General features: G+C 41.1%; 1 protein-coding gene across 1 annotated transcript in view; it reads left to right on the plus strand.

The window, feature by feature from the left end:
* LOC136886731 (peptidoglycan recognition protein 3) overlaps positions 1-17504 on the plus strand; it is a 72434-nt gene extending 54930 nt beyond the window's left edge. Inside the window, exons 7-11 of the mRNA XM_068230975.1 lie at positions 208-537; positions 5808-6012; positions 7239-7357; positions 16018-16290; positions 17311-17504. Of these exons, the coding sequence (XP_068087076.1) occupies positions 208-537; positions 5808-6012; positions 7239-7357; positions 16018-16290; positions 17311-17372 (989 nt within the window). The 3' untranslated portion in view covers positions 17373-17504. The remainder of the gene's footprint in view (positions 1-207; positions 538-5807; positions 6013-7238; positions 7358-16017; positions 16291-17310) is intronic.
* The last annotated feature ends 2619 nt before the right edge of the window (positions 17505-20123 follow it).

The following is a 20123-nucleotide window of genomic DNA, read 5'->3' on the forward strand; positions in this document are numbered from 1 at the left end:
TTTTAAGTTCACATGAAATGTAAATCCCTCAGGATTACTTTCAAATTACAGTCCCTCTTCCCTTTCTGCAAGATTTTTGTTATTTTATTTCCTGACTGAATAACAAATTCACGTAATTTTGTAACACATTTAATTAATACTTCACTCAAGGTTTGATTTCTCCATTGCTTTCCAGAAGTTTTGAGCACTTGCTTCTTTCTGTTTCAGCCGAACTGCCGAGTGAAGAAATGCTCAATCTAGCTCAATCACTGATCGAATGCGGGATTGCCCGTGGTTCTATTCGGTCTGACTACAAACTGCTAGGTCACAGGCAAGTGCGGTCGACGGAATGCCCTGGGGAGGCCCTCTTCAACCACATACAAACCTGGTCACACTGGGATCCGATGATCGACATCGTATCAAGTGTACTGGACAACTCTTCGTCCACTCCACAGCTAGACAGCTCCACACTGCTCAGCATCACCAATGTCAATATTACGGCGAGTTCTGAAGGCACCAACACATACATCAATGCAGATGCAGTCACCAGTCACCAAGGTAACTTCCATTTATTATTGTGATTTATGCTGTCAAGATTCTAAATAATGCACATCGTAAACTTTCGGATGTATGCCCTGACAAGGGAAGGGCGCGTACCGGGAAATTGCCGATCTTACGTAAATTTTGCACACTCGTTAAATGAGTCAAGAATAACATAATGGCCAAAATACTTACAGTAAATGCAAAGTAGCGTATGACAAGCAGAAGATTATAACTGCAGAAGATTTTGCGTTCCTGGCCCCAGTATTTAACTCTAAACTGTCATATTAGATGTATAAATAGTAGGTTGTTGAGGATCTCAACAATTAGAGTCAACAGGCTCTCAACTTTTTTCCAACAGTCTCTATATCTCGTCGTCTCACGTTATTTTATACTAAAAATAACAGAGTTTGAATTAGCCCGAATGGTCAGCCTGTGAAGGTACATTTTCGTACTGCGACATTGCTTGTCGTATGGGACGTAATGTTACAACAGTGATGCTAGTGTGGAAGCAGAAGACCGAAGGGAACCGAAAGCATCGAAAGTAGAATAAGTGGATGGTTCTGCCGCCACCTCCGCCTCCGGCTCTCGGGAGAGGCCTCCTCCACCACCTCCTCCACACGCTCTTGGGAGAGCCCTCCTCCTCACGCTGGCTAAGAGCGCGAGCCTAACCTCACATCCGCCATCTTGGGGGGCTTAACCTAACTTATTATGCGTAAGAGAGCTAGCCTAACCTCATGGAAGGGCCTAACCTCAGTTTACGGCCGGATGCCCTTCCTGACTCCTAAGAGAGTGAGCCCTTTAATCTAGAAGGCTGTGGTTTTCGTTGTTCTATTCCTAAATGTTATATGCAGAGGTTTCAGGCACTGTTATAACAAACATTTCAATAGTTTCAATTAAATGGAGTTGGATTTTTGGCACTCTTATGGGTAAATGTGTGAGTGAACATGATACAGTTACTGAACCAGATAAAAGCACTTCACAAATATAGTTTCTCATTTACATATACTTTTAATGACTTTTTTATAAAAAATTTGGAACTTAATAAACAAATTCATAAGTTTACAATCGTTTGCGACAACCATTCCATCCTGGTTCAGTACTTATGGAAAGGGTGTAAATACAAGTAGTAAAAATATCAAAGCTCTAAACTTATTACTTCCTGAGATAACGGGGCATCTTTTTTGTCAAAATAACATTATCAAGATAGAGCTTTCCGACTCCCCTTAACACCGTGTTCTTCACTTTGTGAAGGTAAAGTATGATTTATTGCTGTCAATCTGTGTGCCTGTTTGTTTGTACTCTTATAACTGGAAATCTAGAGCTATAACAATCAAACATTATATTTATAATTTAGTAATTCAATTATGCTATTTTAGAAACATGCCATTTCCAAACCCCTCAAATGACTGGGGTCCTGATATTTAATTTTAAATATAATCTTAATATTACCAAATTTCTATACCATATATCCAACTCTACATCATTTGTGGATTGAAAATGAAAGCCTACAACCTGTTTTCCAGCCATTGACCGCGTCAGGGATGTAATGAATGAAGCGTATATAGGCTGTTAGTACGATGGGGTCGCCACTCCCAAAGCGAGTTATTAATAACTGATAGATGCTATGAAATGAGAATGGAGAGTGTTGCTGGAATGATTGATGACAGGGAAATCCGGAATACCCGGAGAAAAACCTGACCCGCCTCCGCTTTGTCCAGCACAAATCTCACATGGAGTGACCAGGATTTGAACCATGGTATCCGGCGGTGAGAGGCCGATGCGCTGCTGTCTGAGCCTCGGAGGCTCTCCTTTGTGGATTGTGCCATCTAATTATATTGGAACAACACAATAGATCTTGATAAAAATCTTGATAGTGAGAGAGACGACACGATAAATTACGCCTGTACAGTATGCAACCCGTCGGTCGTAACTGCTCGGCTAGCTGCATTTGAAGGATAAGAGTTTTCAAAGACAATGATATTATTCCATTTACAGTGAGAGCTAACACTTGAAATGCAGAGAGATCAAGGTTGAGGCAGTGTTGGTAGGAATAGTTTACGTCCTACAGAAAGTAAACCTGCATTCTTCAATGAGAGGCTGTTCGAGGACTTGGAGAGTCTGTGGTGTAACAGGACGCCCACGGACACTTCTGTCAAGCCTATCCCATACATGCTCGATGGGATTAAGATCGAGACTTACTACTAGCCATTCCATCCCTTCAATGTCCAGTTCTCGTAAGACAGCTCTGGTGATGCGCGCTACATGAGCCCTGGCATTGTCGTGCATGAGTACGAATTCAGGGCCAACACCGTATGCAGCAACCTACACATGCTGTAGCAGTATCTGCTCGATGCACCCCGCAGTGGTAAGATTACCACGGACGACGACAAGATCCGTATAGCCATCAATACGGATGCTACCCCACACCATCACAGAACCTTGTCTGAATCGGTCGTCTTCTTGGAAAACATTTGGCATGAACTGCTCACCACGGCGTCTCCATACACGTTGACGTCCATCACGCTGTGTCAAAGGAAATATGGACTCGTCTGTAAACAACACGTCTCCATTGGCGAAGTTGCCAGTTGACGTGGGTACGGGCAAACAGAAGGCGAGCTGCGCGATGTTGCTGTGTTAAATAAGACACTCGAACAGGATGTCTGAGTCGTAAGGACACTTCTCTTAACCTGTTCCTTGCTGTCTCGTCATACATCGTGACTCCAGTGACCTGCCTGAGGTCTTGTTGCAGTTCTCTGGCAGTTGCTGAACGACGCTGCAACGCACAGATGGTTAGATATAGGTCATCCTGTGGGGTTGACATGCGTCCACGACCTATTCCAACCCTCCTTGTGAACTGGCCTGTCTCACTGTAGCGATTTCACAAGCGGTGAATAATTGACGTAGAGACATTGTGATCTACAGCAACACGACGAAAAGTCCATACTTCTTGGATCAAAGTGACGGCCCTTGCGACTTGAACCTCGTTAAGATGTCTCATGGGATATGCTGGTTGACGTACAACGTGCTCAAACGACCGCAGTAGTCTGTGTACCTCACAACGCCACACGGACGCACCGCTATTCAGTTTGTTTTGAGGGGTCACCTGACAGTTTAATGCATGGCTACGCCCACAGATGGAGTATAACTTCGATCTGACATACCCTGACTAGCTAAGGTCTCAAGGTATGCTGAACGACCATTGGAACCTCATCTACCAAATTAACGTTCACATAGCAGACGTTACAAATCATGTTCCCCTATATTTTTTGAACTGTGTATTATGTAACTAGCACATATCTAGGTTATGTTAGCCGGACCATTAAAAAGGTCCGTAGGGATAACACCGATAGCTCTTATCTATACTAATATATAAAGAGGTAAAGTTTGTATGTAATGGCTAATCTCAGGAACTACTGGACTGATTCTAAAAATTCTTTCACTAATATCCCTGAGTGCTATAGGCTATATTTTATTTTCAAAACAATTCGAGAGGGGGGGGGGCGGGCGACGTGGGGAGATATAAAAATACTAGGCTAATATAGGCGAAATATCCATTTTGTCGTACAAGATCGAGACAAAGCTCTATTTAAGCCCCTTGACGCAAAGAACAAAACTCAGTAAGCCCTACGGGACCGATAACTATGTTTTAAGGCCCTAAAACCAACAGTTATTGAGATATTGGCACCACACTAACCCTGCTCTAGTAATCGGATAAAGAAATGAACTGCCGTAACCACGGCAACGTCAGCTCCAGTATGCCTACAGCAGCGAGATTATCTACAATATATCACAAAAATCTAACATGTTACAGACATAAAATTTGGTATTTAGAATCTCCTTTAAAATAAAAGAACACAATTTTTTGTTTTCAGTAAATCCACTTAAGGGATGAGGGTTGAAAAGAAGTGAGGAAGGAGTTGAATTCTTTATATGACGATACATATATCTCAGAAACGGAAGATGTTACAGACGTTAAAATTGGTAGGCCGTACTTGGAATCTCTTTTAAAAATAAATGAACGCACTTTTCTGGAAAATCCACTTAAGGGGGTGACATTTTTTTAAGCGGGTGATATTTTAAAATGAGTATCTTCTTCTCTTACACCGGTTTTTCCACACCTGTGGGGTCACGGGTGCGAACTGTGTCGCACATGTAGATTTGACGCTGTTTTATGACTGGATGCTCTTCCCTATGTGTAGGGATGTAATTACTCTTGCGTATTCCTGTTGTGGTTGGTAATGTGGTGTGTTGAGTGAATATGAAGAGGAGAGTGTTGGGACAAACACAAACAACCTGTCCCCGAGCCAGAAGAATTAATCACACGCGATTAAAATATCCGACCCAACTCGGAATCGAAACCGCAACTCTGTGAACCGAAGGCCTCAGCGATGAACTCTCAGCCAAGGAGTGGTGCAGTTTTTAAAATTAGAATAGCTACAGTATATGTCATAAATATACCTCGGATTTTTAGGTGGTAATAGGTTAGAATGCAAAGTAATTTGGTTTGTAGGAAGTGTAATGCAACCCGTTGTACCACAGTATAGGAAGAGTAGCATAAATTCAAGGAGTTCTATAGCATAACCGTTGTACAGTGTAGGGTATACTTGTTACTGGCATAAGTAAGTTTGCATTCTAACCTATCAGTACCTAATAATCCGGACTCTAGTCATAAACTTAACATTACAGGCGTGAAAATTTGTATTTGTAATCTCCTTTAGAAATAAGGAACCCCCCTCCTTTTTTTTGGACTGTTTCTCATATGTAGAGTTCCATGTCGCATGTTGCAGATTTAACTCTGCCAGTAGCCTGGTCACCTTAGCCCCAAAAGGCAATACCACAAACGTGGTTTACAAACAGGTTCTGACGTAAATGAAATTCAATTTTTCGGCGAGTTTTTATACTTTAGGGATTTTCAGATATCTTAGTGCAGTACCGAGGAACAATTAATTTTTATCAACTTAGGAAATCCTCGCGAGCGAAGCCGTGGGTAACAGCTAGTTTCTTATAAAGATTGTTAAAGGGAGTTGGGAGACGGATGAGGAAAGATCGTTTCAGTGCCTTAATTAAGGCCACGGACGCTTCCTTCCTACTCCTAGCCCTTTCCTGTCCCATCGTCGCCATAAGACCTATCTGTGTCGGTGTGACATAAAGTAACTTGTAAAAAAAACTATGGCTACACTGGCCACTAATTAATTAATGAATCAAAAATACTAAACATATTTGCAAAATGGATTTATTTTGAATTCAGTGGTTTGATTTTAATTGATTTTATTCTTCTCTTACAGTGGCGTGTCCACAAACTGTGACCAGGGAGGATTGGAATGCAGCACCAGTGACTGGAAGACAGAACCTCACTCTACCAGTACCATATATCGTTATACATCATACGCTTATCCCAGGAGCGTGTAACAACACTGCTGACTGCAGTTCGAGCATGAGATCTATGCAGCGATACCATCAGCACGAAGGATGGGGCGATATCGGCTACAAGTAAGAATGCGCTGTATATAAAAGTCTTCATTGGACAACGAAAGAGATCATTTTAATTGTCTTATACCCATGCGCCTTCATTCGCATACAAACTGCAAATTAAACAGTTAAACAATAAAGGCTTGTCACCAAATAAAACGGCTGCGGTAGACAAAGGGGTCTACCTGCAATATCTTTCCTTGTCCGACTCGTTGGTTGAATCATCAGCGTATTGGCCTTCGGTTCAGAGGGTCTCGGGTTCGATTCCCGGCCGGGTCTGGGATTTTAACCTACATTGGTTAATTCCAATGGCTCTGGGGCTGGGTATTTGTGCTGGCCCCAACATCCCTGCAACTCGCACACCACTCATAACACTATCCTCCACCACAATAACACGCAGTTACTTACACATTGCCGATGTCGTCCACCCCAACCGGAGAGTCTGTCTTACAAGGGCTTACACTTGCGTGTTTTTAACGGGTACGTTCTGCGTCCCAGTTATGAATCTCTCAGCTCTGTCCCTTCGCGGTATTTTGGAGCCCCAGATTTCCTTGTACTTATTTTTTAAGTTGCCAGGGTGCTAATTTTATTTATTTATTTATTTATTTATTTATTTATTTATTTATTTATTTATTTATTTATTTATTTATTTATTTATTTATTTATTTATTTATTTATTTATTGTATAGCCTTTAGTGCCGGGAGTGTCCGAGGACGTGTTCGGCTCACCCGGTACGGATTTTAATTTTGACCCCCATGGGCGACATGCGCTTCTGGATGTGGGATGTTGATGATGATGTAGGGAGAGGGTGAAATCCGGTATCAGTATGTAGCCTACTCCTGTCGAATAACACCAAGGGGTCTGTTCAAGACTTAACGATCCCATCCGACGGACAAATCACCAACAGTGTCATATGCCCCCCCCCCACTCCATTTGAGCACTGCGGATAGGTTTGGAGTTTAATCGAGGCTTTTAGTACGCAGTCTAGAAATGATAAATTGTATACCCCCTCCTGTCCTAGCCTGCCGGTAAACATTCTGATGGTGAAAATGTTTCGACGAACGGGACTCGAACCGGCTAACCATGGTGTCAGATGCCTCAACGATCATAATCACAAAGTGCGCTTAGTTTAACTGATACTCTTTCTTTACTATAATTTCCATTTCGTGTTACTAATTATCAATTAATCTCACATGCATTATTACTAACTTGTGGCATTTGTACAATGTTCGTGTGTCTGTTCCAGTTTTGTGATTGGTGGCGACAACAAAGTGTACGAGGGTCGAGGCTGGGACACTCTGGGCACTCATTCATCCAAATACAACTCCAGAAGCATTGGTATTGCCTTCATTGGTGATTATCGCAGTAAGTATTACATCAACAAACAGATACGTTCACAGTTACAGTAAGATGACTTTTCGATTTATCGCATACGTACAAACAACGTGACTTTCAGCGTTTCTAAATCTGAAATTTATCATTCTGTAGCGTTTATAGCCGAACTCTTGGTGTAGAGGTAGCGTGTCGGCCTCTTACCCGGAGGGGGGTTCGATTCCCGGCCGGATCAGGGAATTTTACCTGCCGGTTCGAGGTCCATTCAACGTACGTGATTAAAATTGAGGAGCTATCTGACGATGAGATGGCGGCCCTCGTCTAGAAAGCCAAGAACAACGGCCGAGAGGATACGTCGTGCAGACCACACGACACCTCGTAATCTGCGGACCTTCGAGCTGAGCAGTGATCGCTTGGTAGGCCATGGCCCTTCGGGGATATTGCGCCATAGCGCGGGGGTGGTAGCGTTTATACATTTGTAATTGACGAAACGCCAAAAATAGATTCCGAGATATGTACACAAACGCAAAGTCCTTTGTAAAGTATTGTACATCAAAATTGCATTTTTAATGTATCAAAATTAGTAATATTTTAAATATATTGGTGCTTTATTGCGGTTCCTTTAGTTTTGCGTCACTTACTAACCAACAAAAGCCCGGCTGAGTGGCTCAGACGGTTGAGGCTCTGGCTTTCTGACCTAAACTTTGCAGGTTCGATCCTGGATCAGTCCGGTGACATTTGAATGTGCTTAAATACGTCAGCCTCGTGTCGGTAGATTTACTAGCACGTAAAAGAACTCCTGTGGGACTAAATTCAGGCATCTAGGAGTCTCCGAGAACAGTAAAGGTAGGGGAACCTCAAGCCAATAACATCATCTAACCAACAAAAATGTCATTTACTGATTCAATTTGACTTTTACAAGTTCAGTGCAGTGTAGAATATGGTACGTTTTAACAAATGTTATTCCTCATTTAAGTACAGGATTATATCCTGTCAAATCATATCATGTGTTATACTGTACTGATCATATTCGCCTAGAGACCTCTTTTACAAATGCCTGCAATTTTGGTGCGTAATTCAGACACAGAAATGGTGGTTAGTCAGTTGACGCAAAACTAATTGAATAATTGCGGGGTAGGCGTTTGGTCAAAATTAATTTCCCGCGAAACCATGGTGAGAATAAAGTCCGAACTATAAACTACTACTATTCGACGAGTTCGAGGACTGGAGCTTACAGTGTAGGCAACACGGCATACACTCGTGTACTACAGTCAGTATCTTAAGTTCTTGGACTGGTGCCCAGAGCGTAGGCAACACGGCATACACTCGTGTACTACATTCAGTATCTTAAGTTCGTGGACAGGCGCTAACAGTTCAAGGATCACATGGTCTATCGACCTGCCTTTTCGCGTCTTATTTCCGTCGTGGTGTTCCAAGCGATTTCGACTTGGATCACCTCAAACGTTTCACTAGCGGATATGCCTAATGTTTTTGGGAGTACTTGAAATTTTCCCATTGCTCAAAGTAGGACATTCTCAAGTTTCACCGCTGACATTCAGCATCCTTCACAATACAGTCGGTAGTTCTGCTTATACTTTATGTACACAACTGTCTCTTAAAGGAACTAGGAAGAACTGTTATGGCAATATCCTGTGGTACAAACTCTTCGCTGTATTTTTTTTTTCTTTATTTTGACCTTCGTCCATAGGACATTTGGCCATCAATAATGTACAATGATAAAAATTGTTACAGAAAAGAGAAATAAAAAGGGACAACAAGTTAAAAGACATACAAAATAACAGAAATGACCTAGAACAGAGCAAAAAAGGAAGCAAAACACACTTGAAATAAAGACACTTACTCTTTAGATATTAACTCCAGTTTTTGTGAAGTATGTTGCAATTGCACTGTACACACGTAAGTCTCCAGTTGCCAGTAATAGCTGAATATGTGTGGGTAAGGGAACCCGGAGATGCACAAGGGTAGCGAACAATTCTCTGCGAAAGGATACAGTTCTACCGCACTCGAAGATAATGTGGTTCACATCTCCCGCGTTTCTTGCGCTACACGGACATTGTGCTGATTGGAGAACTCCAATCCTGTTGAGGTGAGCGGGGAATGAAACATGGTTGAACCTTATCCGAATGAAACTCTTCGCTGTAGTGCCCTACCGCGACACTAGGCGGCCAGTACACGAACTTCATGATACTACTACGTGTATAAAGTTTACTCCTTTAGCTACCAGATGGAGCAATAATTTTTTAAAAAATCAAATTTTGGTGCTTGGTTAAGTGATGGATAAAACCATCGAATTTAATATTTTGTAGTATTTTGAAGAAAAATTGGAATTTGAGTTAATTCTGATAAATAAATATTTTGATAAAATTGATCATATTCGTAAAGCTAACAATGAAATTAAAATAGATGAAATTATACATTTATTTCAAATTTATATATGCCAAGACATAAAATAGATGAAAACGCGTTTACACTGATGCAATATCAGAATTACAAAAATGAAGTACACAAAATGAACCTGAAATGAATAAGTGTTACCATTGAAGAAAATCACAAAATATACTGAACATTTTGCTCCATCGTCCGTGTTCTCATTTCATCATCATCATCTGTTTACCCTCCAGGTTCGGCTTCACTCTCGGACTCAGCGAGGGATCCGACCTCTACCGCCTCAAGGGCAGTGTCCTGGAGTTTCAGACACTTGGTCGGGGATACAACTGGGGAGAATGACCAGTACCTCGCCCAGGCGGCCTCACCTGCTATGCTGAACAGGGGCCTTGTGGAGGGATAGGATGACTGGAAGGGATAGGCAAGGAAGAGGGAAGGAAGCGGCCGTGGCCTTAAGTTAGGTACCATCCCAGCATTCGCCTGGAGGAGAAGTGGGAAACCACGGAAAACCACTTCCAGGATGGCTGAGGTGGGAATCGAACCCACCTCTACTCAGTTGACCTCCCGAGGCTGAGTGGACCCTGTTCCAGCCCTCATACCACTTTTCAAATTTCGTGGCAGAGCCGGGAATCGAACCCGGGCCTCCGGGGGTGGCAGCTAATCACGCTAACCAGTACACCACAGAGGCGGACTCTCATTTCACTGAATAAAATTGTATTTATTAAAATATCTTCCAGTGACTACAATATTCGTAGGACTCACAAAACACACTGCAGAACGGCTTGGGCAAACTCTGATCGTTTAAGCCTAACAGCCAACAGCATTTGCAGGTAGTCCAATAGTGTACTAATTCATCGGTTTAAGAAGAAGAATAAAGAATATAATTAAAGTATTATTTGAAAAGAGGATGGGTTTCGAATTTATTCGTATTTTAGTACACATTTCGTAGTTTGATTACATTTTGATTTCAAAAGACAGCAAAAGCAGTTTATAAACACTTAGCATAGTATTTCCGCTGAGAACAACCACAACTCCTTGTTAAATATTTATATCATCTTATTTGGCAGGGAATTGGTTCGATAATGAGAAAAGCCGTCTAAAACATTCAGACTTCTGTAATTGCACTGGCGTCTCGTTGGGAGAAGTGTACAGATTCTAATGGTTACCGGTACCTTTGTTTTTTTTTTTTTTTTTTTTTTTTTTGCTAGGGGCTTTACGTCACACCGACACAGATAGATCTTATGGCGACGATGGGATAGGAAAGTCCTAGGAGCTGGAAGGAAGCGGCCGTGGCCTTAATTAAGGTACAGCCCCAGCATGTGCCTGGTGTGAAAATGGGAAACCACGGAAAACCATTTTCAGGGCTGCCGATAGTGGGATTCGAACCTACTATCTCCCGGATGCAAGCTCACAGCCGCGCGCCTCTACGCGCACGGCCAACTCGCCCGGTCTAATGGGTACTATTATGATTAATGAAAGATGGAATTCGTAGAGTTCCCATTGTTTAAAGTTTCACTAAGTTATTACAATTCGTAAGCAAACAAAATCAGTGTTGCCAACCGACCAGACGTTTCCCCATGCAAAGGGATGTTTGGTTCATTTTACTGTAATGTAGGGACGGATTTCTGATTCCACTTCAAAATGTAGGGATCTTTTAACCATATACGGAGACAATAAGGAATTACAGAAAAAATAAGTACTTTCTACAGTAGAATACAAATTTTCCACTATGTTTGGATAAATTGGTGGACATGATCTCGTCCTGTGTAGGGATGTATGTTGCTAGGGGAATCCTCTCGATATTTCCCGCCCGCAGGATTTTAAGGCATGTAATCAAGCAGTGAATTGTTAGCTGTCTTATTACATAGTGAAACAATCTGTTCATATGGTACCTACACTATAGCTTTCAGCATTTATCTGTATATTAAACGAGTTTACTAAAAACAGCTTTGACAAATCCGTCTGTTAATTCTACTGGACCGAATGGCACCATATTTGTTTTATTCTGTCCGGAGTTATCCGACGGTGAATCAGGAGACAATAAGTTCATCCAGTTTGGAGTAATTGTTGTATACAAGGAACTTGGTATACAGTGACACAGCATAAAGTTTATTGTTTCAATCATTTGACACAATATATATAAGAAATAAAACTGAATTATTCTTGAAACTTGTTTGAATGCACGCAGTTAATGTTGAAATTGAATCCTAAATTGAATGTCTGTTGCATATGTACAATTATACAATACGAGCGTTCTATATACACTTAGTTCTATCTTGAGGAGATAGTCTATTTCACTAATAAATTGTCCTGATAGTCGAAAACTATCTTCTGTGAAATTACAAGCGTAACTTGTAGAGAGAGGCAGAATGCTGGTACTAGGTTTATACTTGCAAGGAACTTGCATACATTTATTCAAATAGCAGAATGCTAAGGTGGACGTCGGAGCACTGGTGAGGACTAAAGGGAGTAGCAGAATGCTATACTCGGGGCTCGCCGTGGCTACGTGTTTCAAGATAATGAAGCACTGTTCAGAGGTGAAACCTCACGGCCAGCAATTTGCCCACCTGTTCAAAACACGTTTTTAAGAGGAATGCCTCCGTGTCTGACTTGCGGTGTGGTCTGGTCGTCGAACATTGGGGTAGTCCTGGAGAGGCTCGGAAGGAAGCTCCTTATATATCGCTGGCTGACGTCATCGGTGAGCGTGCCCGGCGCAGTGAAGACACCTCGTAGCTGCTAGAAACTTCGGTGCTGCGACGGGTTGCGGGGCTTGTAGGCGCAGAGCTTGCGATGCGGACATACACAACAGTAATCATTAAGTCAAATCGTTAAATGATCACTCCAATAATTGCAAGCTATGGCTTACCCTAACCCGCAATACATTCTCTACTTAGCAACCTGCAACCTAGCAGGTTGCTAAGTACAGGTTCATTAAAATTCTGATATATATGATTTCCATCCTTAGTAACGTCATTACATGCAGCCATGTTTGATTACTACCTGCCAAGTTGGGAGTATACAATTCTTCTGATCATGGAAGAATATTATTCTGTGCTGTATACTCTTTGATTCTCTGACCTTCCCCACCTTCCAAATATACTCAGCAGATGGCAGAACCTTCCTAATAACTTTCATACTGCAAACAGAAGACATGGACGTACGCACAGACGGGAAGTCGACTATGACCATTACCAGTAACAAAGCGCAGGGACAAAGGTGGGTGTCTACTTACCCGAAACAGTAATTGAAGGCCCCCCCGGAAGAAAAGTCTAAGCCACATTTTTCAGCAATTTGAGTTTTTTGCAGAGTAAGGGTCTATATCATCTCAGGTTATTGCATGCGAACTATGATAGTCATACCTTTAACAGAAATAGGTTATTTGTCTGTTAAAAAACTTCTTTGCCTGCAAGAAGGGTCTATGCCACTCATTCAAGATGGCTGCCATTGTGTTGAATGTTTCGTCCAACGAGTTAAAAAACTTGAATAAAACCAGAAAAACTAAGATAAATATGGATAACTGGAAGGATAATGAACGTAAAAGGAAACGAAATATTGGTGAGGCTTAAACAGCAAGGAAAGGCGTTATAAAAGAAGCAAAACACGAGGCCACAACAAGTGAGTGAAATAACGGTCTATAATAAATGGGTTATGTTGTGCTAAGGAAGATCCTTAGAATAAATTTGGTCATTGTTTAATACATAATGCATTATACAAACCATTCATTTAATTATCATTACAGTAAAACTGTATAGGGTATAACATTATAATAATTTTCTGCTTCTTCGTTGTTTCGGGGCCGTGTGTATGATCCAGAGTTCTGTAACAAGAATGGGTGTATTCAGCTCACTGACTGTGAAAAGGAGACGTAGTGTACAGAATACTATACCATGGACCTAGATGAGCAGTCTTCGTTTCTTGTGAATAAGTGCCTCAAAATCTCTGAACCGAAAAGGAGGTGTAATCAGAGAACAGACGCCACTTCACGTCGGAAACATTCTTTTGAATACCACGTTCCAGCAAAAGTTAGTGACATTAGTTCACTACAGGTATGTAAAAGAACTTTCTCAGACATGTTTAGTCTGTCTGTCCAGAGTTCTGACTTCAAAGACGCGAAATGTTGGTCAAAGACCCTAAATTCAAGGTTACTGAAGCAATGTAACTGAAGTTTCCAGAAGATGACCCCACATCTGTGTTTATGCGAAGATGCCACATTTTGATTGCTCCTCGGGAAAGATATACCTTAGTTAAAGGTGTCAAGAACAGACGGAATCAGCCACTATTCCTGCCTCAAGAATTGCCACAACTCTACGGCTCAACACTGCCCATTAAGAAAGAAAGAAAGAAGAATGACCTACTGAAGATGTGTGACTATATGTCTCAAGAATTCAGAGGATTCTATAGTGATTTGAAGTGATTCATCTCGCAATAAGTAACACTGTATTAAACTTGTGAAAATGTGGTATAGACCCTTATTCCGGGGGGGACCTTCAATTAGTCTCGGCCAATTGTATGTTGCACCATCTGGGGCAAGATCGTTTGAAACTGTAAAGATCCAGATAGCCCGAATGGTCGAAGCACAGTGAATGCTGCATGGAAAGTTATCATGAACCGACATTAAATGTTCATAAAAGTATTGGAAAGGGTAGACAAACAATGTGACTATGACAAGCATAGCAAGACGAGTTATGTGACGTATTTATAATGCATGCTGTGGAGCAGCATGGTTTTCCGTGGTTTCCCATTTTCACACCAGGCAAATGCTGGGGCTGTACCTTAATTAAGGCCACGGCCGCTTCCTTCCAACTCCTAGGCCTTTGCTATCCCATCGTCGCCATAAGACCTATCTGTGTCGGTGCGACGTCAAGCCCCTAGCAAAAAAAAACTGTAAAATACTGGTACGGTAGCGACAGTTTCTTTCGATATCAGTCCCGTAAAGGAAGAAGGAAGTTCTGAGGAGAACTAGACAGAGCTGAGAAATAAAGCCGGAAATAAAAGTATAGGAAAATGTGGCAAGAAGAAGAAGATTTCCTCTTTAGGGCTGCTGACAGTGGTATTCGAACCCACTACCTCCCGGATGCAAGCTCACAGCCGCGCGCCTCTAACCGCACGGCCAACTCGCCCGGTATGAATAAGAATAAGAAGAACACAACGACTGATAATTTGATAATTTAAGTTTCTTTAATATATAGCTTCCGAAATTGCTAAAAAGGTTATTCCTTCACATATATCAATGTCTAATGGGTGCTTTTCCTATAGGTAATACTTTTATTAATCTTACGTATTTTGTTTACTTACATTCAATGTTATGTGGTACAGGGGCTTCAAAATAATGAACATAGGCACATCCTGAGTGGTCTATATAGACTTACTAGAAAATAAGTTGGCAACAATGAAGAGAACTTCTGAAAACGACTGGGAAGACAGTAGGTCATTTAAACCATCATCATGAAGACGAAGGAATCCAACAGTGCTTTTAAGTTCACTCAAACTCATCCCTTAATTAGGAACTTTTACTTAGCTTCAATTTAGTTACTGACCGGCCATAAATGAACAAATTAATTAAGTCAAGGAAGAATATTATTCTGTGCTATATACTCTTTGTTTCTCTGACCTTCTCCAGCTTCTAAATATACTCGACAGATAGCAGAACCTTCCTAATAACGTACATGCTGCTAATAGAAAACATCGACTTACGCACAGATTTGCTGGCACGTAAAAGAACTACTGCGTGGCTATTTTTTTAAATGCCCAAAATTAAATTTTCGTACGTGGCTCAGGGGGCAGCGCGCCGTCCTATCCCCGCTGGGTTCCGTAGTTCAAATCCCGGTCACTCGATGTGAGATTTGTGCTGGACAAAGCGCAGGTGGAACAGGTTTTCCTCCGGATACTCCGGTTTTCCCTGTCATCTTTCATTCCAGCAAAACTCTCCAATATAATTTCATTTCATCTGTCAGTCATTACTCATTGCCACAGAGGAGTGTGACAGGCTTCGGCAGCCGGCACAATTCCTATCCTCGCCGCTAGATGGGGGCTTCATTCATTCCGTTCCTGACCCGGCTGAAACTAGAAACAGACTATGGATTTTCATTTTTTCTAGAATAGAAAGAAATAATGAAAAAGCTGTGTTGTTCTCAGAATGGAATTTAGCAATCACAATTAGGACATTTTTGGCGCCTACACACTTCTTTTCGTCACCATGGCTACGGGATGGCAGGGACTTTTCCAGTATTAGGATTGTATTCTTACAATAGTGTGTTAGTAAAGACTATGTTTTCATTTGCTTTTAGATGAATTGCCCAGTGAGGAGATGCTCAACGCACTGAAATCCCTGATTGGTTGTGGAGTAGCGCGTGGCTCTGTCAAGTCGGACTACAAGCTGATTGGCCATGGGAACGTTGAGGCACTGCACAAACATCTACAGACGTGGCCTCACTGGGACACCACCCACAACATTGTGGCAAGATCACTGGAGGACTCGACGTCCAGTTCACCAGTCCAGACCAGCCCACAGTACGACAGTATCACAGCATATACCACGGAAAGAGCACCCAGCGAAGAAGGTATGTTAACCTGGTTCAGGTAAGTTTGGCTAGAAGCCACAGTGTTGAGCAGACCTGTCAATCTCTGTAAAAGTGGATGTCTCTCCAACAATTCACGCATAGCGGGGAACAGATGTCTTTGCTACGTTTCACGTGGATTGAGGAAAAGGGCAAAGAATTCACTGTCCGCACAGTGGGGTTACTCAAAACAAAACAAAACAAAACAAAACAAAACAAAACAAAACAAAACAAAACAAAACAAAACAAAACAAAACAAAACAAAACAAAACAAAACAAAACAAAACAAAACAAAACAAAACAAAACAAAACAAAACAAAACAAAACAAAACAAAACAAAACAAAACAAAACAAAACAAAACAAAACAAAACAAAACAAAACAAAACAAAACAAAACAAAACAAAACAAAACAAAACAAAACAAAACAAAACAAAACAAAACAAAACAAAACAAAACAAAACAAAACAAAACAAAACAAAACAAAACAAAACAAAACAAAACAAAACAAAACAAAACAAAACAAAACAAAACAAAACAAAACAAAACAAAACAAAACAAAACAAAACAAAACAAAACAAAACAAAACAAAACAAAACAAAACAAAACAAAACAAAACAAAACAAAACAAAACAAAACAAAACAAAACAAAACAAAACAAAACAAAACAAAACAAAACAAAACAAAACAAAACAAAACAAAACAAAACAAAACAAAACAAAACAAAACAAAACAAAACAAAACAAAACAAAACAAAACAAAACAAAACAAAACAAAACAAAACAAAACAAAACAAAACAAAATAAAATAAAATAAAATAAAATAAAATAAAATTCAAATCAATCAAGTCTGTAAAAAGCAGGCAATTTTTGAAGTCTAATTTTAGATCCATTGAAGCTGAATCTACTTTGGACTTCTTTCCCTTCGAGGGTTTTTCTTCATTCTCTGATGACGTTTTCTACGGCATGGTAAAAAGTATAGGTGATTTTTTTCTTGACTAATTAAGGATTTCAACTTGTTTCCAGGCGTGTGTCCTGATATCGTCACCAAGGAGGGGTGGAATGCTGCGCCGGTCCGGTCACGTTAAAGCAGAACATGACAGTGCCTGTACCGTACGTGGTCATACATCACACGTATCACCCTGGAGCGTGTAACACCACGGAAGGCTGCAGCAAGGGAATGAAGGCAATGCAACGGTCCCACCAAGCAAAGGGTTGGAACGACATAGGATACAAGTATGTTCTCAGAATAATAGCATGTTCAGCTTATTAAATTCGATTCGCAAATGCTTGGAGTAGCGGTGACATTTCTATAAGACTACAACCTTTCACATCTCAGAGACTGAGTAACGCCGCTAAGAGCTCGGGGCCCCCGCAAAAATTGAAAATAGGCCCATCGTTTCCTGATAAGGAACGTTGCAAGTTTATTTCGTAGTACAAGGTTGTATATTAGTACAATGAACAGCAAAGACGATAATAATAAGAATAAGAATAATAAGTTACACGGTGAGGAAAGCAACGGGAAACTACCTCACTCATTTCCCTAGTACGCCTCTTCAATGACGCCTAGGCTGTTTATGATAGCTGTTGGCAGAGCTGTGGAGGATCAAACCAGCCTTCGGGCTGAATACCCAACACAACAACAAGTTACACAATTTAGTTTTCACAACCGAAGGAATTAAATTAAATTAATACACTTCTATCGTACACACAAACACATGCACAAGAAATGCATATTCTAATTATAGTAACCAAAACACGCTGACCGTCACAATATTAAGAAATAATCTCGTTCCTATGACCAAACAGTTTACAACGACACTATCCATCGTAAGCCTATTTACCTACACCGACTGCAGAGAGTTCTAAGCCGGCTCGAAACTTCAGTATTTAGAGTTAAGATAAGGAGGATGTCTTTGTTATCGCATGTTCGCTGACTGCTGGGTTCTCAGAACTGGCTGATTACTTCAAAAGCCTTGTTGATTGTTGTGAGTGGCAGCAAGGGATGGCTATTTTTGGAACAGGCTGGCAAACCCACATTCTTTCGGTAAACTATTGATGAAAGAAGCTCTGCACTACGACAGCCTAAGTTTGGAATAACCCTCTGTAATACAAATAATACTGTGTTGTGTGCTGTAGCTTTATTAATGTGTAAAATCACTCTTCAGCTACTGAAGCATAAAACAGTCAAGGGCCCCTCACAAGCCGCGGGGTCTGCGGGGTCCTTATCGTCGCCACTGCAGAGGCAGAGAGACTAGCCAGTCATGGGCTATGATTTTTGTAGATAAATGACGCTAAGGCTAGGGCCACACACAGCGTGATTACCCGCAGCGACAAGGCGCGTCTTCAAGGTCGCCCGCCGAGGTCCAATTTGTTTGCGTGTTTTCCCATTCGGTGCCTGGCCACACTTGCGGGGTGGAGACGCTGTAGTATTGTTTGAATATTGCGCATGGTCCATCTGCGTTCGTTTTGCATTTTCACTTTGCAAGATGAAATTAATAATAATAATAATAATAATAATAATAATGTTATTTGCTTTACGTCCCACTAACTACTTTTTAAGGTTTTCGGAGACGCCGAGGTGCCGGAATTTAGTCCCGCAGGAGTTCTTTTACGTGCCAGTAAATCTACCGACACGGGGCTGTCGTATTTGAGCACCTTCAAATACCACCGGACTGAGCCAGGATCGAACCTGCCAAGTTGGGGTTAGAAGGCCAGCGCCTTAACCGTCTGAGCCACTCAGCCCGGCTAAAATGAAATTAGACAGTGAATTAATAATATTGGAGAAATGAAAGACCGAGAATTCAAAAACAGAGGCACGAGGAGAGATGCGTGGCTATCAGCAACGGGTGGTGTGTTGGGAGAGACGTTGTGTTTCTTTTGGTGATAGCATTTTTCAACAAACAGAAAAGCATTTCAAATTATTTCATGGAGAGTCTGTAATACTCAAAAATTGCTACTGGCTGTCATTTAGTTTATTGTATAGGAGCACACATTGTCCACTTGATTACCTCTCACTTATTATTATTTAATGGATTTTTTTTCCATATGCAGAGCAATGGCGATGCTTTGCTACATACAATATGCAGCAGACTAATAAAATCATGCCTTGCAAACAGGCAAGTGTGGTCACGCGCCCTGTTATCGAATTGCGTGGAAAATCACGCAGAAATCTAGCGTGACAAAACGTGTAATGGTTTAGTTATTGTAAGTATGGATTGCATCATGAAGTGGGCACGTATTGGATAAAGTGTTCTCGTAAAGGTGTGTGACAGGCAATACGGCTGCGCTAATTTTGGAAAGGAAAAAACACCGCTACCAACTTGCCACACTTTAACCCATAGGGTCGAAATAGTAATAATAGAACAAATATTATTTAGCTAAGTTGTTTTAAGTGACACTCAAATTTTGAAACAGCAAAGGCAGAACTCAAGGTACATGAAAAGGCGGAGAAAAACATCTGAAATTAAACCATAAAACATCAGCTACAAAGGTTGTATTGTCTTCACAACGCGCAAGAGACTTTCAAGGACAACACCATCCTCGATTCAATAATACACACGAAGCATATGTTTGCGGGATCGGGATATAATACCAAATATTGATCAATCAGCAGAGTAACGCGAAAGCAGTACTGGCGATCCAGACTAAACCGTGGTAGGTACAGGTTTGAAAAAAGGGGAACAAGATTTAAGAAAAATAAGAACAGACACACGTTTCTCAGCAACAAAACTAACAATACATTATATTTTGAAAGATTTTCAGTAAAATGACCAAACATAGCCTATGTTTATCCTTTCATAATTTTCCACAAAGGTAATCATCTTTCAAGCGAAAGC

Source organism: Anabrus simplex, chromosome X (assembly GCF_040414725.1).
Source record: "Anabrus simplex isolate iqAnaSimp1 chromosome X, ASM4041472v1, whole genome shotgun sequence".
In the NCBI taxonomy this organism is placed as follows: domain Eukaryota; kingdom Metazoa; phylum Arthropoda; class Insecta; order Orthoptera; family Tettigoniidae; genus Anabrus; species Anabrus simplex.